The sequence below is a fragment of the Oncorhynchus tshawytscha genome, linkage group LG01 (genome assembly GCF_018296145.1).
Source record: "Oncorhynchus tshawytscha isolate Ot180627B linkage group LG01, Otsh_v2.0, whole genome shotgun sequence".
Classification (NCBI taxonomy): Eukaryota; Metazoa; Chordata; class Actinopteri; order Salmoniformes; family Salmonidae; genus Oncorhynchus; species Oncorhynchus tshawytscha.
Window position 1 is genome coordinate 27,841,111 of NC_056429.1, and position 23,977 is coordinate 27,865,087.

General features: G+C 45.2%; 1 protein-coding gene across 1 annotated transcript in view; it reads right to left on the minus strand.

Moving 5' to 3' along the window:
- LOC112248789 (SUN domain-containing ossification factor-like) overlaps positions 1 to 23,977 on the minus strand; it is a 68,873-nt gene that overhangs the window by 3,889 nt on the left and 41,007 nt on the right. The window contains 21 exon segments of the mRNA XM_024418111.2: positions 1,642 to 1,733; positions 3,684 to 3,826; positions 3,971 to 4,075; positions 4,463 to 4,550; positions 4,670 to 5,159; positions 5,162 to 5,934; positions 6,004 to 6,094; positions 9,704 to 9,784; positions 10,478 to 10,543; positions 10,642 to 10,733; positions 14,399 to 14,454; positions 15,624 to 15,644; positions 18,075 to 18,180; positions 18,325 to 18,432; positions 18,761 to 18,828; positions 18,943 to 19,067; positions 20,819 to 20,927; positions 21,391 to 21,571; positions 21,908 to 22,159; positions 22,908 to 23,236; positions 23,331 to 23,429. Of these exon segments, the coding sequence (XP_024273879.2) occupies positions 1,642 to 1,733; positions 3,684 to 3,826; positions 3,971 to 4,075; positions 4,463 to 4,550; positions 4,670 to 5,159; positions 5,162 to 5,934; positions 6,004 to 6,094; positions 9,704 to 9,784; positions 10,478 to 10,543; positions 10,642 to 10,733; positions 14,399 to 14,454; positions 15,624 to 15,644; positions 18,075 to 18,180; positions 18,325 to 18,432; positions 18,761 to 18,828; positions 18,943 to 19,067; positions 20,819 to 20,927; positions 21,391 to 21,571; positions 21,908 to 22,159; positions 22,908 to 23,236; positions 23,331 to 23,429 (3,475 nt within the window).

A 23,977-nucleotide genomic window follows, 5' to 3' on the forward strand; every position in this document is an offset into this window, starting at 1 on the left:
TCGAATCCCCGAGCTGACAAGGTAAAAATCTATCGTTCTGCCCCTGAACAAGGCAGTTAACCCACTGTTCCCCGGTAGGCCGTTATTGCAATTAAGAATTTGTTCTTAACTGACTTGCCTAGTTAAATAAAAGGTTACATTGTTTTTTTTTAACCATCAAGCACTATGATAACTGTCTCATGAGAACCGCCACAGGAAAGGAAGACCCAGAGTTATCTCTGCTGCAGACGATAAGTTCATTAGAGTTACCAGCCTCAGAAATTGCAGCCCAAATAAATGCTTCACATAGTCCAAGAGTCCATAGACTTGCTTGGGCCAAGAAACACGAGCAATGGACATTAGAACGGTGGAAATCTGTCCTTTGCGCTGATGAGTCCAAACGGGAGACTTTTGGTTTCAACCGCAGTGTCTTTGTGAGATGCTGAGTAAGTGAACAGAGGATCTCTGCATGTGTGGTTCCCACTGTGAAGCATGGAGGAGATGCTGTGATGGTGCTTTGCAGGTAACACTGTCAGTGATTTATTCAGAATTCAAGGCACACTTAACTGGCATGGCTACCACAGCATTCTGCAACAATACGCCATGCCATCTGGTTTTTCAACAGGACAATGACCCAACACACCTCCAGGCTGTGTAAGGGCTATTTGACCAAGAAGGAGAGTGATGGAGTGCTGCATCAGATGACCTGGCCTCCACAATCATCCAACCTCAACCCAATTGAATGGTTTTTGGATGAGTTGGACTACAGAGTGAAGGAAAAGCAGCCAACAAGTGCTCAATATATGTGGGAACTCCTTCGGTTGGAAAAGCGTTCCCCATGAAGGTTGTTGAGAGAATGGAAAGTTGTCATCAAGCCACAGGGTGACTACTTTTAAACAAATCAAAATGTATTTTAGATTCTTCACACTTTTTTGGTTACTACATGATTCCATATGTTTTATTTCATAGTTTAGATGTATTCACTATTATTCTACAATGTAGAAAATAGTCAAAATAAAGAAAAACCTGGAATGAGTAGGTGTGTCAAACCTTTGATTGGTACTGTATACTCTCATTCAGTTCAGCATCTGTATGGACACACAGATGGCAATGACAAGTGCTCTGGCCCAAGGACAGCACAGACATGAGAAAAAAAAGTATATATATATATATATATATATATATATATATATATATGAGAGCGAGAGAGCGAGGAGAGAGAAATAGTGGGAGTACTATGTTTCCTGTCTGTCTGTCTGAAGGTCTTTATTCCTTCAGGAGAGGGGTGTGCCCAGGCCATCCCACTGGAGTGTCTGTGGCTCCAGTACCCTACAGTACCCTTACAGCACCTCACCAGCATGGTACAGCCAGCCAGCCCGGCAGTCCAGAGAGAGACCATGCATGGGCAGAGCACATGGTCATGCACAGTTGTTGCTCTGAGACTGTAGCAGTAATGTGGTGTATGATGGCGCTGGCATGGAAGGCTTTCTGAAGACTGTCGTGTCTAGTCTTTTTAGTCATAGCTCCTGAGCAGCAACAGGATGGACAGAGCAGCGACGTAGAAGACAGGAAGCTTAGAGGAAAAGGATGTGTGTGTGTAAGAGAGAGGCCATGTGACTGAGTGTTTGTAGAGTGACTAAGTGTGTGTGTGTACACACTTACCTTCTGAAGTAGGAAAGGTGAAGGACTTGGAGCGTACGAGAGGACACGATATCCTCCGCTTCAGACTCATATCCTCATAGGAGGAGAAACACCTAAAACACACAATAGGATAGCACTGTTCTAAATCTATGGAAGTGACCCAGTCGTTCGTTTGAAATGTTGTGCTGCCATGCTTGCTAGCTAGTCAACTACGGCTAACTTACAGAAAAGTAGCTGCATTCGCATTTGTTTTAGCCGTTTTCAAGTGACATTTATTTGGATGCATCCATAACAGAGGTAATGATGCGCGATTTCGCCTGGCATAGAAAAATGTGCTCTTTCATCAAGACACAGAGGAGCTAGTTAACAACACAGCTAACACAATCACTTTCATTTCGTTTTGACCTGTTTTTCTATCAACATTTATTTGGATATATCCATAACAACTATGCGGAGTCCTGATTTCCACTGACTAAGAAAATATCTCCTCGTCCTGACACAATCCTCAATAAGACAGTGGAGATAGTTTCAATATTGAAACAAGACAGGAAGTCTTATATGCATTTCGGTTGTTAACTAACCAACTGCTAGTTTAAAAGAAAGGGGAGATCATGTCTAGCTGCTTTTTAATGGTGGACATCCCGTTTCTAAATTGCCCGGCTGGGCTGATGAAATAGTGGATTGCGCATCGAGATGGAACAGTAAATAGACATTCCAACATCATAACTGGTGGCAACCAGCTGGAACAGTTTTAACCAAATCAGCATTAAGGATTAAACCCACCGTTGTATAAAATAAAACATTAACTGGGCTAAGAGAAAACATTATATTAGACCCAGAAAGCACCAACAATACTCTAATAAATAATGGGGAGATCAGACAAAAAAGGTGTGTGTGTTTACCTCTTGGGGCCGGGGTAGTGGTTGGCTGTGGTATGTGTGTTGGTGTGTGTTTACCTCTTGGGGCTGGGGTAGTGGTTGGCTGTGGTATGTGTGTTGGTGTGTGTTTACCTCTTGGGGCCGGGGTAGTGGTTGACTGTGGTATGTGTGTTGGTGTGTGTTTACCTCTTGGGGCTGGGGTAGTGGTTGACTGCGGTATGTGTGTTGGTGTGTGTTTACCTCTTGGGGCTGGGGTAGTGGTTGGCTGTGGTATGTGTGTTGGTGTGTGTTTACCTCTTGGGGCCGGGGTAGTGGTTGGCTGTGGTATGTGTGTTGGTGTGTGTTTACCTCTTGGGGCTGGGGTGTGGTTGGCTGTGGTATGTGTGTTGGTGTGTGTTTACCTCTTGGGGCTGGGGTAGTGGTTGGCTGTGGTATGTGTGTTGGTGTGTGTTTACCTCTTGGGGCCGTGGGTTGGCTGTGGTATGTGTGTTGGTGTGTGTTTACCTCTTGGGGCCGGGGTAGTGGTTGACTGCGGTATGTGTGTTGGTGTGTGATTACCTCTTGGGGCCGGGGTAGTGGTTGACTGCGGTGTGTGTTGGTGTGTGTTAACCTCTTGGGGCTGGGGTAGTGGTTGGCTGCAGTGTGTGTGTTTACCTCTTGGGGCTGGGGTAGTGGTTGGCTGCAGTGTGTGTGTTTACCTCTTGGGGCTGGGGTAGTGGTTGACTGCAGTGTGCGCGTTTACCTCTTGGGGCTGGGGTAGTGGTTGACTGCGGTGTGCGCGTTTACCTCTTGGGGCTGGGGTAGTGGTTGACTGTGTGCACGTTTACCTCTTGGGGCTGGGGTGTGGTTGGCTGTGGTGTGTGTGTGTTTACCTCTTGGGGCTGGGGTAGTGGTTGACTGTGGTATGTGTGTTGGTGTGTGTTTACCTCTTGGGGCTGGGGTAGTGGTTGGCTGTGGTGTGTGTGTTTTACCTCTTGGGGCTGGGGTAGTGGTTGGCTGTGGTATGTGTGTTGGTGTGTGTTTACCTCTTGGGGCTGGGGTAGTGGTTGGCTGTGGTGTGTGTGTTGGTGTGTGTTTACCTCTTGGGGCTGGGGTAGTGGTTGGCTGTGGTGTGTGTGTTGGTGTGTGTTTACCTCTTGGGGCTGGGGTAGTGGTTGGCTGTGGTGTGTGTTGGTGTGTGTTTACCTCTTGGGGCTGGGGTAGTGGTTGACTGCGGTGTGTGTGGTGGTTTGTGTGTTGGTGCTCCGGCAGCAGTGCAGGCAGAACACCAGGCCCAGACAGAGACACAGGACTAGAGACACCACCAGGTAACTCTGTCGGTCTGACACCTAGAAAACACAAACACATATAAACATATAATCTGAGGAAACACAAAAACGTATCAGATCTGATTATGACATTTTGCAAGATGATAAAAATTAGGCCAACATTTTATCTGACACTCAATAAATGTAGGTAGTATTACTGTGTACCTCTTTCTGTAACTGTGAGACAGTCATGGTGAGGTTGATCATCAGCTTGGTGACATTCTCCAGCTGGCCCTGTAACATCTGAATTGACTCGGTCTGTCTCTGGTCCTGAGGGATCACACAACCAAGATGCAACGTTAATAAAACCCTGAGACAACCAACCTACACCACAAAAGACAACCCCAACCATACAACCTATACCAGTGTCTCTCAACGACTGTCCTCCAGTACCCTCAACAGCATGTTTTTGTCGTGGCCGCAGACAAGCACACCTGATTCTACTTCTCAGCTAATCATCAAGTCCTCGACAAGTCAATTCTGGTGTTTTTGTCCGGGGCTACCACAACAATGTGTGCTGTTGGGGGTACTGGAGGACCGGAGTTGGGATACACTGACCTACGATAAACCACATGTTAACCATCACTGAACAAATCACATCCATCCCACAACAACCGTCCTGCAACCCAAACCAAGAAGCAACCGTTTGTAATGGACCTGTTCTCCAGCGATGCGGGAGGTGTTCTGTAGCTTGATGATGGTCTTGTTGAAGGCCCTCTGCATCTCCTCCATCTGCTTACGATACCTAGAACACACAACAAGCTAATCAGAGCCTGAACAGGACAAGTCATATGGAGGAAGCTACTACGTGTCTATAAGGTTTAAAAAGACAAACACTCTCACACACACACACACAAAACTCACCTCTGGCTGAGTTCCTCCAGATATCTGCTGCTGAGGGACATGTTCATCTCCAGGGCTTTGATCCTGTTGTTCAACCTCATGAACACACTCTCCTTTTGACTGGAGCCGTGCACGTTCACTCCTCCGTTCATGCCTCCATTCCCTCCAATATACTCCCCTGTGCTCTGCAGCTCAGCGTAGAAGTCCGTAGCTGTCCGGTGTAAATGTCCGTTAGCAATAACCGGGACGCTAAGTAGCAGGTCCTCCGTGGACTCTTCCCTAAGTGGGTGCTCTGCTGGCTGGGGAGAGGAGTCACCGCCCTGCTCCCCTTGGCCCTTGAGGTCTCCACTTTCTACCCCAGCCCTGGGTGTGTGTGGCTCTGCGTGTGTGTCGGGCTGGAGGGGCACAGGGAGTTCGGTGGGAGGGGGGATGTCTGCAGGTCTGGAGGCAGTGGGGAGGGGCTGGACTGGCTCCTCCTTCAGGGAGAGTGGAGGGAGGTCCAGAGAAGCTGTCTCAGAAGTTGGGAGGTGGAGGGGGTAGTGGGACTGGGGGAAGGGTTGGGGGTGCTGGCCTGCTGGGTCTCTGGGACAGGGGCTCCCTGCAGGGCTGGAGGAGGGACAGGGTCATCTTGGCTGAGGGGCCGGGGAGCTTCGTCCTGGGTAGGGGTGGGTTTGGAGAGGGGGGTGTGAGAGAAGCTGTGGGGGGGCAGGGTAGAGGTCCGGCTAGGCTCCAGAACAATGATGTTGTCTACGGGGTGTGTGTCCGTGTAATTGTGTGAGTCTGTAGGAGATAAAGCCTCGTTTTGGGCCCGGGGAGCCGTCTCAGGATCAGGGACCGGCTCTGTGTGTGTTGGGGCTTCCTGGGTGTGTGTGGCGGCGGGGACAGGGTCCTGTATGGTGATGTGTGTGGGTAAGGGAGTGTCTATGGGGGTGTGTGTGTACGTGTCTTGCTGCCTCTTGCGGAGACCGCGCTGTCTCTCTCTGGTGAGGCAAGCGTCACACCAGCGCCGTAGCAGCTCCGGCAGTGTGGCCACACACGAGACAGAAGAGAGGGAAGACATGGAGGAGAGAGGACAGTACAGCTGGCTCTCCCTCATCCACTGTTCCTCTCTCTCCTCATCATCATCCCCCTCTTCCTCCATAAGAGTCACAGTGGACTGTGGGGGCTCCTCTTCCTCCACCACCAGAGTCACGATCTGTCCATCCTCCGGGGAGGGTAGGGGGGAGTCCGGGGAGGAGAGGGCGACATCGGGGTCCTCCTGAGGAGCATGGTGGTCTGGCTCCACTCTGAGAGAAAGGAGGAAGTTAGAGACTCGTAGTGCAAGGTGAGTGAGAGTGAGTGAGTGAGTGACTCACGCTGGAGGAGGTGTGGTGATGGTAGGGGTTGGTGTGAGCAGCACCTCCTTATTCCCCTCGGTTTGGTTCTGGGCTTCTGATGATGCGTTGGCTGGAAGAGATACCCAGACACACAGCAGTCTTTAGATACAGTCATCAACTACCACAATTACATAGAACATGTATGTCAACTACTACATTAACTTCCTTTCATAGGATAACTATCACTAGTCATGACAAGGTTCAGTTCTCTAACCCCAGACCAGCTATAGTCTGATGCCAGTCTGGTGCTGCTCTAGCCAACTATGTTGTTGCCCAGTTCAGTGGGTTAAAATGGGGAACAGAGACAAACCACCAAACATCTATGTTTGGGGTAACGACCGCAAGAGATTTGGCAAAAACAGAAACAGCCAGGCTGGTCCAGTTAGGACTGCTCTCAAACCTCAGTGACCCTGTGGGTTGGAAAAGGGTTTAACAAACAGCCCATAGTTGGTCACTTCAGCTGCCCTGAATGCAGCCCATAGTGAAGGCTGTGTAACGGTTTGTGAGGATGTGTGAGTGTGTGTGCCATTGGGACCAGGGGGTAAATCCGTGTTAGAATAGTATTTAGACTCCAGCAGTATCTGAGGGTAAGATGGGGACCAGAGGTATTTGGTTCTGCGTCATAGACCCCCCCAGTCCTAATAGAAACAGCTCCCCAGCTGCTGCCTTATAAAACACTGCTCCATTGTTCCTCTGAAAACATCCTGGCACCAGTCAAATCAACATCTGGAGCCTCAGGCAGGCAAGCAGGCAGATAACGCAAAGACGCACACACTTGCAGACACACACACCAAACCGGAACCATATGACAGTTTCAGAACCGCCTAATCTAAACAAGATGGGTGAAGTTGGGCTTAGACTGAACTGTCCAACAGGAAGGGAAGGAGAGATGGAAGGGGGAAGGAGAGGGCACAAACTTATATAATAGGGAAAATGGGTTGGGCAAGAGAAAGAATGACGAGAGTAGCAAGACTTGCTGGGAAGAAAGCGGAACAAAAACTGGATCTACTGTTTGTGTTTGCTCTGAGGTGTGATGTCATTTGGAACATTCTGTTAATCGTCGACTGTGGTATGTGTGTGTGATCTTAACTCAAACAACCCATATGGAAGTAAGTGTGTGTGTGTGTGGTAGGGGTGTGATGTTTAAACTAAATTGGGATCTATGACATTTAGAAAAAATCCCTAAAATCACATTGCAGTTATGACAAAACTACCACTAACAGGTCCCGATCATCATCATAAAATGGAAAAGTTCAAATTAAACAAATACCTAAATGCAGCACTGCTGTAAAGGAGGAGATATGCATATTTTAAATGACTTGACACGGATATAAAATGCTCTGCGCGTCATTAACACTGTGGACAAGCCAGTTGGTTCTGTTTGAACGTTGCCGCTGGCTGTGTGGTTACTAAACGAGAACAAAGTTGGGTAGGATAACAGGGCTTGTTGTGTGTGTGTGTGTGTGAAGGCTAGATCGGTTCTTCTTAAACATAGTTGAATTCCAGAGCTTGTATTCTGTGAGGGAAAGAGGGGCAGGCTAAGTGCTGAGCCTCAACAAATTATGCTGGTTGAATTAAGACCTTTATTATGTACAGAATACCTCTAATGTTCACACTGGGACATTCCCCTGGACAGCTCAGTGCTTTAGTTAGCACAAGATAAACCTTCCTCCATACATACGCAAACCTCATGCCTCTCGCTGCGAGGCCGTTAACGCAGTATAAGTTCATTACATTAACACATAGCATTTCCTCAAAGTAGAGGTCGACCGATTATGATTTTTCAACGCCGATACCGATTATTGGAGGATCAAAAAAGCCAATACTGATTAATCAGCCGATTTTTAAAAATGTATTTATTTATTTGTAATAATGACAATTACAACAATACTGAATTAACATTTTTATTTGAACTTAAAACATAAATAAAATCAATTTAGCCATTAAACATGTTAAATTTGGTTTAAATAATGCAAAAACAAAGTGTTAGAGAAGAAAGTAAAAGTGCAATATGTGCCATGTAAGAAAGCTAACTTTTAAGTTCCTTGCTCAGAACATGAGAACATATGAAAGCTGGTGGTTCCTTTTAACAGGAGTCTTCAATATTCCCAGGTAAGAAGTTTTAGGTTGTAGTTATTATAGGAATTATAGGACTATTTCTCTCTATACCATTTGTATTTGATATACCTTTGACTATTGGATGTTCTTATAGGCACTTTAGTATTGCCAGTGTAACAGTATAGCTTCCGTCCCTCTCCTCACCCCTACCTGGGCTGGAACCAGGAACACATCGACAACAGCCACCCTCGAAGCATCGTTACCCATCGCTCCCGGCCCTTGCAGAGCAAGGGGAACAACTACTTCAAGGCCTCAGAGCGAGTGATGTCACCGATTGAAACGCTATTAGCGCGCACCCCGCTAACTAGCTAGCCATTTCACATCGGTTACACCAGCCTAATCTCGGGAGTTGATAGGCTTGAAGTCATAAACACCTCAATGCTTGAAGCACAGCGAAGAGCTGCTGGCAAACGCACAAAAGTGCTGTTTGAATGAATGCTTCCGAGCCTGCTGCTGCCTACCACCGCTCAGTCAGACTGCTCTATCAAATCATAGCCTTAATTATAACACACACATATTAATAAGATGGCTAGGTTCGTTACCCGTTGAATGCTCAACGGCACTACCAACCAGATAATTCAGCGAGCTAACTAACTTTAACTAAGGTGTTCGCTGTAGTAACATTAGTAGCTAATATTGCAAGTGTTAAGAGTAATGAGAGCTGTCAAAGTAGCGAACCCACACTAGGACCTTAGGTCATTAATATGGTCAAATCCAGAAAGTAGCATTTCGAAAACAAAACGTTACGTATTTTATCTAACGGGTGGCATCCCTAAGTATAAATATTGCTGTTACATTGGACAACCTTCAATGTTATGTCATCATTATGTACAATTCTGGCAAATTAATTACGGTCTTAAATGGTCTTCACACAGTTCGCAACGAGCCAGGTGGCCCAAACTGCTGCATATACCCTGACTGCTTGCACGGAACGCAAGAGAAGTGACAATTTCCCTAGTTATAAGAAATTCATGTTAGCAGGCAATATTCACTAAATATGCAGGTTTAAAAATATATACCTGTGTATTGATTTTAAAGAAAGGCATTGATGTTTAACGGTTAGGTACACATTAGTGCAACGACAGTGCTTGTTTCGCAAATACGCTTGTTAAATCAACACCCGTTTATGAAATAGGCTGTGATTCGATGAGAAATTAACAGGCACCGCATCGATTATATGCAACGTAGGAAAAGCTAGATAAACTAGTAATATCATCAACCGTGTGTAGTAAACTAGTGATTATGTTAAGATTGATTGTTTTTTATAAGATATGTTTAATGCTAGCTAGCACCTTACTTTGGCTCCTTGCTGCACTCGCATAACAGTCTCATCGTTGAGTGCAATGTAATCGGCCACAATCGGTGTCAAAAAAAATGCAGATTACCGATTGTTATGAAAACTTGAAATCAGCCCTAAATAATCAGCTATTACGATTAAATCGGTCGACCTCTACCTCAAACAACACACATTCTTAGCAATGAATAGAAGGGGGTGAAGGAAATGAGAGAAGAGAGAGAAGGGGAGGAGCAAACAGAAGAGAGGAATGAGGAGGATCCATACGTTCCAGCTGTGCTCCTCCATCCTCAGGCTTGCCTCCCAGAACGTTGGCTGCTATGTTGTTGACCATGTTGAGAATGGCATCTGTACGTAGAACACACACACACGGAATCGTGAATAACCTTCTTCACTGGTAGTAAAGTAGTTGAAGGCCCCACAGGAATCTGTAAAACCACAGTTCTTGGTATTCACCTACCACAGCATGCAATCCCCTAACCGACTCCACATACCCTTACCCAACCAACTCATCTCTGCCTGGCTGGCTAGAGGACCTTGTCAGCCTCTGCTTGTTTTCAAACACTGGTGTGGGGGGGTTGTGTAGAAATGGGTCAGTCTATTTTCTAAATACTGAACCAGTTGTGTGTATGACTATTGGGGGGGTCTCTTAGCCAATCAGATTGCAGCCTCAGTGCCCTGCCAGGGAGACACAGGGGCTCCAGTGTGTGTAACGGAGTTATGTACAAATCAGTAGTCCTAACCCGTATCCCAGCCACAGCTCTCTGTTTGCCAATGTGCCGTCGTGTGGGAATACAGAAACTGAAGAAACATTCAGGACTTGATGTTTTCCAGGAAAGCAGCTTCTTGTCTCTCCATTCTCCAAGAAATACAGAGCCTGTTTTAGACCCAGGTCTGGAGATCAATTCTCTGATGTGATTAGATACAGTAGAGAACCGATGCTGAGCCAGTTCGATATCAAGTTAGCCATGTTTACGCTGTCCTGTGCCGTGTGAAACTATGCTCAGAACAACATGATGCGGTGTGTGTGTGTGTACATACTTGTGGCAGAACCCAGCAGATTTTTAGAACCCTTGTCCTCAGAGTGGAGGTAGCCAGGTGGGTAGTCTGTAGATAAAAGAACCAGATTATTTCAAGGTGGAGAAAACATGATCTTTTATAATAACAATCTGACCAAGAATCCCACGCACGGTGTACCTTCTTACCATAATCCTCATCAAGGTATTCCAGCCTCTCTGAGGGGTACTGGGAATCTGCGATCTCTTCGTATTCCTCCACCATACTGGTACCAAACACCCTATAAAACACACACATGGTTATATGACACACACACACACACGGTTAAATGTATCATATACAGCTGAAAAGAGAGGAATTATGATTAGACGAACATGGACATGTGAGTTGACATGTTGAGATGACATGATGTTCCCTATAGTGTTGTTTTTGTACATTAATCTATACATCTCACCTCACTAACCTTACCGACTGAGATCATGTAAACCTTAACATGTAGTTATTTCGTTTATCTACAAAGAGTAGCAGCATTTATGTGGATGTGAACGTTGGCCAAGTTAAAAAAAAAAAATACAAAAAATAAAAGGTGTTTTCTTTTAACAGCTCCTGTCCTGGTCTCCACTCCTTGAGGGCACGATGCAGGGCGAACATAGGGGGAAGGTAGTGAGTGGAAGGAGGTGGTAAATCTGTAGTAGTAGTATTTTTTACAGCCCCCTGACAGTCAACCCCCTGTTAAACTCACCCAAATGTTTTGTTAATGATTACTCCTTACCTGTCCACTAACCTGGCCTCAGCCCCTGTAGGGAATGGCAGGGAGTGTGGGTGATAGGAGGGTAAGGAGGAACTTAGTACATCCAACTCAGCAGAGGACAAAGGGCTACTGTACCAAGTTGAAATGGTTGTACTATACAAGGTTGTTGTACTGCAACTGCAGGGTCTTTAACATCCGGCCTTCTCCTCTGCCATTGTTTACAGTGACCTGCACACCTCATATTCTCTGTAAGAGGGAGGCAGGCTGTGGGTTGAGAGCTCAGGGTCTCTGTTGGGTTCTGGTAGAGAGAGAGGGGAGAGGGTGATCTGAGGAGGGTCTCTGTTGGGTTCTGGCTGAGCTACAGCTCCTCTACACAGCTTTAAGGAAGGAATGTCTCCATATAGAGCAGAGTATGGAAGACTTACCGTAATACAGCCATCTAACCTCCTACACTGGGCTCCTTAACTTACAGATAGACATGGACAAGAGCATGCTGCCAAGTCAGAGACAGCGCGGGATCGAAAAAGAGGCAGAGAGCCAACATGGCAGAGAGACACATATTTCCTGGAAATCCTATAGAGCACAGAGACCATTACTAGAAAGCTGCTCAGCTCGCAGTATATCTACTCACCGTGTTCTCTGAAATAACTGATTGATTTCACTGCACACTAGGGGCCACTAGGAGCTAACACTATTGAAGGCAGCAAGACAAAGGAGATGATCGTGGACTACAGGAAAAGGAGGGCCGAACAGGCCCCCATTAACATCGACGGGGCTGTAGTGGAGCGTGTCGAGAGTTTCTTGGTGTCCACATCACCAACAAACTATCATGGTTCAAACACACCAAGACAGTCGTGAAGAGAGCATGACAACAACTTTTGCCCCTCAGGAGATGGAAAATATTTGGCATGGGTCTCCAGATCCCCAATAGATCTACAGCTGCACTATTGAGAGCATTCTGACAAGTTGCATCACCACAACTGCTTGCATCTGACTAAGGTAATACAGAGGGTAGTGCGTACAGCCCAATACATCACTGGGGCCAAGCATCCTGCCATCCAGGACATATATACAAGGCATGTCAGAGGAAGGCCCCAAAAAATGGTCAGACTCCAGCCACCCTAGTCAGACTGTTCTCTCTGCTACCGCACGGCAAGCGGTACCGGAGCGCCAAGTCTAGGTCCAAAAGGCTCCTTAACAGCCTCTAACCCCAAGCTATAAGACTGCTGAACAATTAATCAAACGGCCACCCAGACCATTTACATTGACCCAGACTATTTACATTTTCCCTGCTGTGTTCATTATATAGCACAGGAGGCTGCTGATGTATTTTACACCATTCCACCTTTTCTGCACCAGCCATTACCACGAGCCCGTCCTCCCCAATTAAGGAGCCACCAACCTCCTGTGTTACATAGCCTTTTGCTAAACACCACAATATTATATAGCACCGGAGGAAAACATTACTGTTATTTCTCTTCTATTCAAGTCTGGCTGTTAAAAAAATGTAATGACAGACTATCTCCTGGTCTCCCTCCCCCTCTCTCTCTCTCTATACAGTTGAAGTCGGAGGTTTACATACGCTTAGGTCGGAGTCATGAAAACTTGCTTGTTTTCAGCCACTTCACAAATTTCTTGTTAACAAACTATAGTTTTGGCAAGTCGGTTAGGACAGCTACTTTGTGCATGACAAGTAATTTTTCCAACAACTGTTTACAGACAGATTATTTCACTGTATCACAATTCCAGTGGGTCAGAAGATTACATACACTAAGTTGACTGCGCCTTTAAACAGCTTGGAAAATTCCAGAAAATTATGTCATGGCTATAGAAGCTTCTGATAGGCTAATTGACATAATTTGAGTCAATTGGAGGTGTACCTGTGGATGTATTTCAAGGCCTACCTTCAAACTCAGTGCCTCTTTGCTTGACATCATGGGAAAATCAAAAGTAATCAGCAAAGACCTCAGAAAAAAAATTGTAGACCTCCACAAGTCTGGTTCATCCTTGGGAGCAATTTCCAAACGCCTGAAGGTACCAAGTTCATCTGTACAAACAATAGTACACAAGTATAAACACCATGGGACCACGCAGCCGTCATACCGCTCAGGAAGGAGACACATTCTGTCTCCTAGAGATGAACGTACTTTTGTGCAAAAAGTGCAAATCAATCCCAGAACAACAGCAAAGGACCTTGTGAAGATGCTGGAGGAAACAGGTACAAACATATCTATATCCACAGTAAAATGAGTCCTATATCAACATAACCTGAAAGGCCGCTCAGCAAGGAAGAAGCCACTGCTCCAAAACCGCCATAAAAAAGCCAGACTACGGTTTGCAACTGCACATGGGGACAAAGATCATACTGTTTGGAAGAATGTCCTCTGGTCTGATGAAACAAAAATAGAACTGTTTGGCCATAATGACCATCGTTATGTTTGGAGTAGAAAGGGGAAGGCTTGCAAGCCGAAGAACACCATCCCAACCGTGAAGCACGGGGGTGGCAGCATCATGTTGTGGGGGTGCTATGCTACAGAAGGGACTGGTGCACTTCACAAAATAGATGACATCATGAGGATGGAAAAGTATGTGGATATATTGAAACAACATCTCAAGACATCAGTCAGGAAGTTAAAGCTTGGTCACAAATGGGTCTTCCAAATGGACAATGACACGAAGCATTCTTCCAAAGTAGCGGCAAAATGGCTTAAGCACAACAAAGTCAAGGTATTGGAGTGGCCATCCCATATCCCTGACCTCAATCCTACAGAAAATTTGTGGGCAGAACTGAAAAAGCGTGTGCGAGCAAGGATGCCTACAAATCTGATTCAGTTACACCAGCTCTGTCAGGAGGAATGGGCCAAAATTCACCCAACTTATTGTGGGAAGCTTGTGGAAGGCTACCCAAAACTTTTGAACCAAGTTAAACAATTTAAAGGCAATACTACCAAATACTAATTGAGTATATGTAAACTTCTGACCCACTGGGAATGTGATGAAAGAAATACAATCTGAAATAAATAATTCTATAATATTATTCTGACATTTCACATTCTTAAAATAAAGTGGTGATCCTAACTGACCGAAGACAGGGAACCTTTACTCAGATTAAATGTCCGGAATTGTGAAAAACTGAGTTTAAATGTATTTGGCTAAGGTGTATGTAAACTTCAGACTTTAACTGTATCTCTTACCTGATGAGGCTGAGGGGGCAGAAGTGTTCTGATCCGAAGTGGGAGATGAGCTCCACCTGCAGTCGAGGGGTGACGAAAGGGTTAAACAACATCGAACACACTCACACCGGGGTAATTAAACCACCCAAACCATCCCCACTTACATTCTAGTCATCCAGTACATCTAAGCTAAATCATTCTAGTCATCCAGTATGTCTGAGCTATAGTAAACCAAAATATAGACGCAACATGCAACAATTTCAAAGATTACAGTTCATATGAGGAAATCAGTCAATTTAAATAAATTCAATTGACTGAATTTATTTCAATTGGATTTGACATGACTGGGAATACTGATACGCATCTATTGGTCAAAGATACCTTACAAAAACAATGGGTCTCAGGATCTTGTCAAGGTATTTCTATGCATTCAAATTACCATAGACAAAACGCAATTGTGTTCGTTGTCTGTAGTTTACAGTATGTCATAACCCCACCGCCACCATGGGGCACTGTGCTAACAATGTTGACATCAGCAAACCGCTCGCCCACATGACATACACGTGGTCTGCAGTTCTGTGACCGGTTGTACGTACTGCCAAATTCTCTAAAACTGCGTTGGAGGAGGCTTATGGTAGAGAAATTAACTTTCAATTATCCGGCAACAGCTCTGGTGGACATTACTGCAGTCAGCATGCCGACACACTCTCTCAACTTGAGACATCTGTGTTGTGTGACAAAAACTGCACATTTTAGAGTGGCCTTTTATTGTCACCGGCACAAGGTGTACCTGTGTAATGATCATGCTATTTAATCAGATTCTTGACATGCCACACCTGTCAAGTGGATAGATTATCTTTGCAAAGGAGAAATGCTTACCAATAGGGATGTAAACAAATATGTACAGAGAATGAGAGAAATAAGCTTTTTAAGCATCTGGAACATTTCTGGGACCTTTGATTTCAGCTCATGATACCAACACTTTACATGTTGCGTTTATATTTTTGTTTAGTGTAAACCTAGTCATCCAATACGTCTAAGCTAAATCATTCAAGTCATCCAACACGTCTAAGCTAAATCAAATCTAAAAGGTGATGTGGAATTTGCCAAGCTCTATTGTTAGTTTTAAAATGTGTCTTGGTCATGCATTACACCATCTGTACACTGCCACCAAAGCTCCCCATTGTTATGGTACACTATAACGCATCATAGTGCATTACAACCTCTAAAAGAGAAGAATGCCAACCTTTATGTACTTGATGAACATCTGATGCAAGAGGAAGAGGAGAGAGAAAAAAAGTGAGAAATCTGTAAAAAGGCTGATTCATGCCACTAGCAAGTCAAGCATCTGGTCATTTTTCTTCAGCATTTTATTTTTGGGACAACACAGCACACAATATTCACAGACTAAACGCTTGCTCTACAAGAGACTACAAGGCAAGGGCAAGGTAAGGTATACAAAGCAATACAAGGTGCACATAGCATTACAAAGGAATAAGGTATTATAAGTATCCATAGCAGTAACTTTAGAGGAGTAGGGAAGAGGTAGACAGACAACCTAGACAGACATCAGGTTGATAACAGCTTCAGTTCCTATTGAAATTAAGACATCGATAACCCTAAGACCTTGTCACACAGTACTATGTGAAATCACAAAACAGTGGCATATTTTAAAAAACCCATACAATTAACCAAACATTACAAAAAAATGCACCCGCACGAAAAATATTGTTACTTTAAACTTTACAGAAAAACTATGAAAATGCAATAACACTTAATGCGTTAGAGATAAGAGAAGATTGTGAGGGGGGGTAAATAGAATACAGTAAATACTTCCCCATACTATTTCTACTCAATTTATTACACATAGAAGTCGAAAAGGAAGCTGAAACACATCCTCAGAATATACACAGTCACACACGCACAGAAGCATGTTGTGTGAGGTATACCCAGGAATGCCCCTGGGCATAGAACATAGAATACAAATGGTGTGTGTTGGTTGGTTCTTCTATCCTTGTGGGGAACTAAAATCCCCCAAGTCCCCACAAGGATAGTAAAACAAGAAATTCCCACATCCCCATGAGGACAAAGGCTGTTTAAGCTTAGGGCTTTGGTTTAAGGGTAGGGTTACAATTCGGGTTAGAATTACAGTTAGAGTAAGGGGTTAGTGGTTAGGTTTAGGGTTACATGTTAAGGTAAGGATTAGGTTTAGGGTTACATGTTAAGGTTAGGGTTATGGTAAGGATTAGGTTTAGGGGTTAGGGTTACGTGTTAAGGTTAGGTAGCATTACAAGGGAATAAGGTTAGGGTTACGGTGAGGATTAGGTTTACATGTTAGGGTTATAGTAAGGATTAGGTTTAGGGGTTAGGGTTATAGTAAGGATTAGGTTTAGGGTCAAGGTAACGATTAGGTTTAGGGGTTAAGGTTAGGGTTATGGTAAGGATTAGGTTTAGGGATTACGGTTATGGTAAGGATTAGGTTTAGGGATATGTGTTAGGGTTATGGTAAGGATTAGGTTTAGGGTTACGGTTATGGTAAGGATTAGGTTTAGGGATATGTGTTAGGGTTATGGTAAGGATTAGGTTTAGGGTTACATGTTAACGTTAGGGTTATGATTAGGTTTAGGGATTACGGTTATGGTAAGGATTAGGTTTAGGGATATGTGTTAGGGTTATGGTAAGGATTAGGTTTACATGTTAAGGTTAGGGTTATGGTAAGGATTAGGTTTAGGGATATGTGTTAGGGTTATGGTAAGGATTAGGTTTAGGGATTACGGTTATGGTAAGGATTAGGTTTAGGGATATGTGTTAAGGTTAGGGTTATGGTAAGGATTAGGGATTACGGTTATGTGTTAGGGTTATGGTAAGGATTAGGGTTATGTGTTTTGGTAAGGATTAGGGATTAGGGTTATGGTAAGGATTAGGGATTACGGTTATGTGTTAGGGTTATGGTAAGGATTAGGGTTATGTGTTTTGGTAAGGATTAGGGATTAGGGTTATGTGTTAAGGTTATGGGAGGGATTAGGGATTACGGTTATGTGTTAAGGTTATGGTAGGGATTACGGTTATGTGTTAGGGTTATGGTAAGGATTAGGGATTACGGTTATGTGTTAGGGTTATGGTAAGGATTAGGGATTACGGTTATGTGTTAGGGTTATGGTAAGGATTAGGGATTACGGTTATGTGTTAGGGTTATGGTAAGGATTAGGGATTACGGTTATGTGTTAGGGTTATGGTAAGGATTAGGGATTACGGTTATGTGTTAGGGTTATGGTAAGGATTAGGGATTACGGTTATGTGTTTTATGGTAAGGATTAGGGATTACGGTTATGTGTTAGGGTTATGGTAGGGATTAGGGATTACGGTTATGTGTTAGGGTTATGGCAAGGATTAGGGATTACGGTTATGTGTTAGGGTTATGGCAAGGATTAGGGATTACAGTTGTGTTAGGGTTATGGTAAGGATTAGGGATTACGGTTATGTGTTAGGGTTATGGTAAGGATTAGGGATTACGGTTATGTGTTAGGGTTATGGTAAGGATTAGGGATTACGGTTATGTGTTAGGGTTATGGTAAGGATTAGGGATTACGGTTATGTGTTAGGGTTATGGTAAGGATTAGGGAAAATAGGATTTTGAATGGAAAAAAATGTTAGAAGAACATAAAGTGTATGTGTGTGTATAAATGTCGGCGTGTACCTTGACATATTTGGCATAGAGCTGTTCGTCCAATGGGAAGCTCTGGACTGTGCGCTCATCACGGGCGTGGAACGTTCCCAACTTCACCCACTTGTTGGTGGGGTACCTGAGAGCGAGAGGGAGGGAGAGGGGCGGTCAAAGGGGGGCGTGTCCTGAGGAAAACCAGAAAGGGAAGGGGCTACCTAGTCAGTTGCACAACAATGCATTCAACCGAAATGGGACTTTCACATTTTTCAGGGTGTGTGCATACCTGTCACTGATCGAGACCAGGAAGTCTTTTGGCGTGGAGGAGAAGAGTTCAAAGTTAGCGATGTCCAACTGTTTCACCTGGATGGGCTCACACAGCTCTATTACAAACCTAGAGAGAGGCAGAGAGAGAGAAGGTGGGGGAGAGAGAGAGTTAGAAGAGGCAAATTAATGTGAGAACTTTCAGCTCTGTCAAATATCCTCATCTCCCCTTGATATCTGCCTGGGCAGACTGTTGGCAGTTGGGGTCACACGTGCTGAGCTGACAAGGGGACTAGTGTATGTGCATGCTTCTGGGGAAAACAGCAGTGCACTGAGTCACGTTGTCACCCTGCAGCTTCAGAGAGCAGACAGGACCGGGGGGGGGGGAATCAAAAAAGAAAGGAGAGGGCAGACAACTGTTCGGAAAATTAGAATGTTGGTGTGTGCGTGTGTCTCACCAAATCTTGTTGCTGCAGGGGTTCAGCATGTACAGGTCCATATTCTCCATGAGGATAGCTGAGGTACTCTGGAACCGGGGGACGAGAGAGAGCATGACATGGCAAATATGAGTCAATGGAATGACTGTTCCTGTCCTCCAAACACAAGACTTCAAAGTTGTGTGTGCGTGCGAGTGTGTTACCTTAGCCTCTGTATTAGCTGACAGCATCTTAGCGCCACACTCCACAGAAGCATAGTTGTTTTTGAAGTTCTTCTGCACCTTCTTCACAGGGGGGATGCCGCTGGAGGAGGTATGGAGGGAGAGAGCTGGAAGTGAGAGAAAGGGGGGTTAGGAGGTGGATGTTTATGTGAGCACACTTAAGGGAACTCATTCATTTTATTTCTTTAGCGAAGATGGTCCACTCAGTAGCAATTGCCACTGTTTTCCTGGGAGTCCCGGGAAAACGGGGTCATCTTAATGTAGAGAACACAATCATTCATGTAGAGAACATACAGTACCTGTCAGACATAATGTATCAGTAGCCTAGTCTGATTCCTATAATCTATGGTTGTTTAATATGTAGCCTAGTCTGATTCCTATAATCTATGGTTGTTTAATCAGTAGCCTAGTCTGATTCCTATAATCTATGGTTGTTTAATCAGTAGCCTAGTCTGATTCCTATAATCTATGGTTGTTTAATCAGTAGCCTAGTCTGATTCCTATAATCTATAGTTGTTTAATCAGTAGCCTAGTCTGATTCCTATAATCTATGGTTGTTTAATCAGTAGCCTAGTCTGATTCCTATAATCTATGGTTGTTTAATCAGTAGCCTAGTCTGATTCCTATAATCTATGGTTGTTTAATCAGTAGCCTAGTCTGATTCCTATAATCTATAGTCGTTTAATCAGTAGCCTAGTCTGACTCCTATAATCTAGTCGCTATATCAGTAGCCTAGTCAGATTCCTGTACTCTATAGTTGCTATTGGTTATCAGTGTGCAGGCCAGGCTGAGACGGTGTGTTGTACACCATACAGTACTACCGTACAGCAGTACCTTAAAATGCCTAGGTTTTTTTTCCAGAAAATAAAAAAAGGATGCAGGCATGTTACATGCACAGGTATGCACACACTCCACGACCCGCGCACACACACAAGTTAGCATTAACGCGGGACAGAGCAGGTTGTGTACACAGGGGCCCTTTGAGACTGACGTCTGGAACGGAGGCATTCATTAATATTTGACCAAATACACCCTTTTCAAATATCAATAACTTAAACATGACAGTTCAGTCAGTGTTTTCTTGTGTTTATGAGGAAAACTCCAGATGAAACCACTAATTATACTATTCAGAACTCATCTTGGATCATGTGCCATCGTCACCCTCTCTGTCCAAGAATGTGAAGGTTGTTTGGATGGGTTTCTGGGCTAGGGAAATGTTTCCCCATCTGTCTGTCTGATGGTGAGGCTGAGGACAGGAGATCTACACAAGGTCCAGTTTCTAGCTCAGTGGCTAATAAAACAATGGGTTAACTCACTCTGCCATGCTGTCTATGACCTAACAGTGTGTGGGTGCCCATGCGTGTAATCTGGGAGCGTGTGTGTGTGAGTGCACGTGGCGTGCTAAGGCGTGTGTTGAGTTTGAGAGTGTAAGTGTGAGAGTGTAACTCATGGATGTCTGTGTGTGTCTCTGTGTCCTTCTGCTCCTGTAGACTGGGCCATTAGTGATGGTGGAAAAAGAGTGCTGCCTAAGAGGACGGAGAGAGTGAGAGATTACGCAACACACACGCTGCAATACCCATAATTCCCTCAGTCAGAGAGAGAAGGGAGAGAGGGAAGAGATGCAAGAACGAAAGGCAAGGGAGAGAAACAGAGAGAGGGAAGGAGGAAGATGGAGGGAAGCGAGATAGGGAAGGGGAGGAGGGACTTGGAAAGGAGGACAGAGACTTCCATGCAAGGCCTCTGCACTCATTTGTCTGACAAATTACTGTATAGAAACAGCATCCCTTCTTCACGGTCACTGAGCTTCTCCTGAATACGATGTTAATGAGGGAAACATGTCCCGGTGTGTGTTTCTTACTCTTCTCCTTCTCCACTTCCATGACTTGTTTCTTCCACTCGTCGAATGTTGGGATGTCTTCCTTACTGGGCACTGAGGGGTCAGTCTCCTTACCACTGGCATCCACTGCCTTGTCAGGTATAGAGACACACATGTTACACAGACATGTTACACACAGTGAGCTGTAATTGATATACATTATTCCTTTATAAACACCCCAGAACAGTCAACAAAGCCTCTTACACACAAAGCCAATCCAGTTGAGCTGTGTCTGTCTGCAGCCAATCCGGTTGGAAAACAGACCAGCTCTGCACCAATACTGGCTTGGACATAGCTTCCCTCATTCTCTCTCTCTCACATCCCCCCCCCCTCCCTCCCTACTGTAAGAGAAAGGCAGAGGGTTCATTAATTGAATTAAACATTAATGAAACAACTCAGAGGACTGGCAGCCAAGCCATGTGTAGCCCCAGTCCTCAATGTTCACACGCAAACCTCTATACTCCTCATTACACTTACAGTCAGTGGCAGAAATAACAGTCAATTCTCTATAACATTACCTGCGTGGGGACTAGGGTTGTGGGACTCCCTCTCACCTGCTGGTCTTGGTCTGTGTATTGGTGCCTGTGGGATGTGTTTCCCCCCTGGTCCAGCTCTGGTAGGCCCTGGTCTGGGTCTTCTGGGCTGAGAGACACCTGGACATCAGCATCAGAACCTGGAGCATCCTGACTGTGACCCTGTTCTGACTGGCTCTCTACAGAGTCATCATCACCACTACTATGGAAAGAGGAGAGGGAGAGAGAAAGACGGAGAGGGAGGGGATGAAGGGAGAAAAACAACATTTAATGCACAGTCTGGATGCACGCAAACAAAATATTATCTTTCAATAACATTCCTTCCATTCATGTTCCATGCCATCAGTGTGTTTGTCCGTAATGAACATCACAGCAGAAAAGAAGCAAAAAAAGAAAACAAAATAAAAGATTAATAAAGAAGGCCACCGGTCGTTGTTTGAGTTTAGCGGAGAGGAGTGTCTGGCATCCGATTGGTTACCTGCATGGTTGTTTACCTGTTTCTGCTTTCTGATTGGTTCAATTCAAACTCTGTACTCACCTCGTGGGCGGGCTGCCAAAAGGAGGGGTTTGGGTTGCCAGGTAGTGGGGAATCATCCCACACTGAGAGCCAGAGAAATCAGCGAAAACATTGCCCTCTAGAGAGGAATTAGATCCAGCACTGGCAACCTCTAAAGAGGGATCGGCTTCAGCACTGGCAACTTCTACAGGGGAATCCTCTACCGCGGGATGAGATCTGGCAACCTCTATTGAACTGAGGGAAAGAAAGGACATGCCATTTATGGAAGAGCCCCTAGGAGGGAGGAAGAGGGAGATAAAGGACAGATGGGGTGGGGAAGAGAGAAGGAGAAAGAGAGGGATGGGGGAGAGAGAGAAAAGGGGATAAGGTTGGAGGGCAGGTGTCTTCGGAATGGTAAGCCTCCTCCAGTCCAGGCTGTGGTGAGTCAAATGTTCATTGTAAAAGGCAAGTGTCCACATCTCGGCAGCCATTTTGAGTAGGTCCGACAAAGAGCGCTAGCCAGTAAACCCCGTGGCAGAACCATCCAAGGATCCAATGACACCTGATCTGATCAGGTCTGGCAATCCCCATCTGTCCAGAGGTCCAGTTTAGCAGACAACCAACATTTCCACTTATTCCCACCAAGTCCAGTCCAAGTTTTAGTCCAGGTTCAGATAGGTTTATTGACGAAGGAACCAGTACAAAGTTAACTGCAGGTTTACAGCCGTAAACGGTGTATAGAAAGGGGCAGCGGGGGCCCCCAAGATTGAGGCGGGGAAAAAAAGTCAAGTCAATAAGAAAAATAGCAACATACGAAAAATGTGAAGTAAAAATGTAAAACAAAAAAAACAACGAATGCAGCTGAAAGGGAAGACCAGTTAGATAACTGGATCTATCACAGTGGTAGACTGAACGACGCCTCTTACAATAAATACTTTATTGAGCCCAAGGACAAAAATGGTCTTGGACACATAATTCTGCTGTATAAACAGACATAATGTCTCATACACATCATGCGTACAATACACAGTTCTCATCTTACCTGGATGGGGCTGGAGCAGGGATGTAAGAGGTAGGTGTGTGTTGGGGGTCTTCTGTAGAGGGGGCTGGGCTGGGTTCTGCCGGTGCATCACTGGGGGTCTTGACTGGGCCTGTGTGGTCTGTGGAGGCCGGTCCCTGGGTTGGGTCATCGCTGAGCGGTGGGATGGAGGGGGATGAGGGAGCCTGGTTCTGGAGGGAAGTGGGTTGTGTATCGGGCTCTGGGTCTGTGTGGATGTGTGTGTGAGGCTCAGCAGCAGCAGCAGGGGGTTCTGGATCCAGGTGTGGTTCTGGGGCAGACCAGACCACCACAGGCTCCTTCTGATTCACAGTCTGGAAAACACACACCTATTCAATTCTCATTGCACGTGTGTGTGCGTGTGTGTGTGTGTGTGTGTGTGTGTGTGTGTGTGTGTGTCTCTGTTACCTGTTCAGTGTTCGGTGTGTTGGGCTCCTCTAGTGTAGCCCTCTTTGTCTCCAGTTCCACGTCGTAGGTGTGTGTGTGTGTCCTCGACGACGACTCCTCCTAGGGAAGTCACACACACCGTTAGAACACATGTGTGCACCCACGCACGGAATTGGATGTTTGAGGTCCACAGAATGTAGACTAGCCTGTTACACCTGTTGGGTTCTATATAAACAGTAAAACTCATGGACGACTATGAAGAGCTCAAACCAAGTTTATTCACCCACTGGGTCAAACAGCTGAAAATGACAAAGACCAGCACAAGTATTTATACCCTCCTTTAGGCAGTGTCCTCCTTGCACCTCTAAACACTACATCTTTGTCGCTAGGCAGGAAGTTAAGTGATAAACTGTTCCTTCACCTTCCTCTGACCAGACCTTGGCGCACGCTAATCCACAGCTAACCAACCCTATCAGTGGCCGCAACCAAGTGATTGCCTTCTCCCTTACTTAGTAACTTTCTAGGTCTATACTTTTTATCAAACCGCCATTCAGCCCACCATATACATTCCTCATGCATGTAACTATTAACGTCTGGCGTAGCAAGTACTTCAAACTACAACCCAACACTCCATAAGACATGACAGAGAATGATACAGTGGTGGGCCG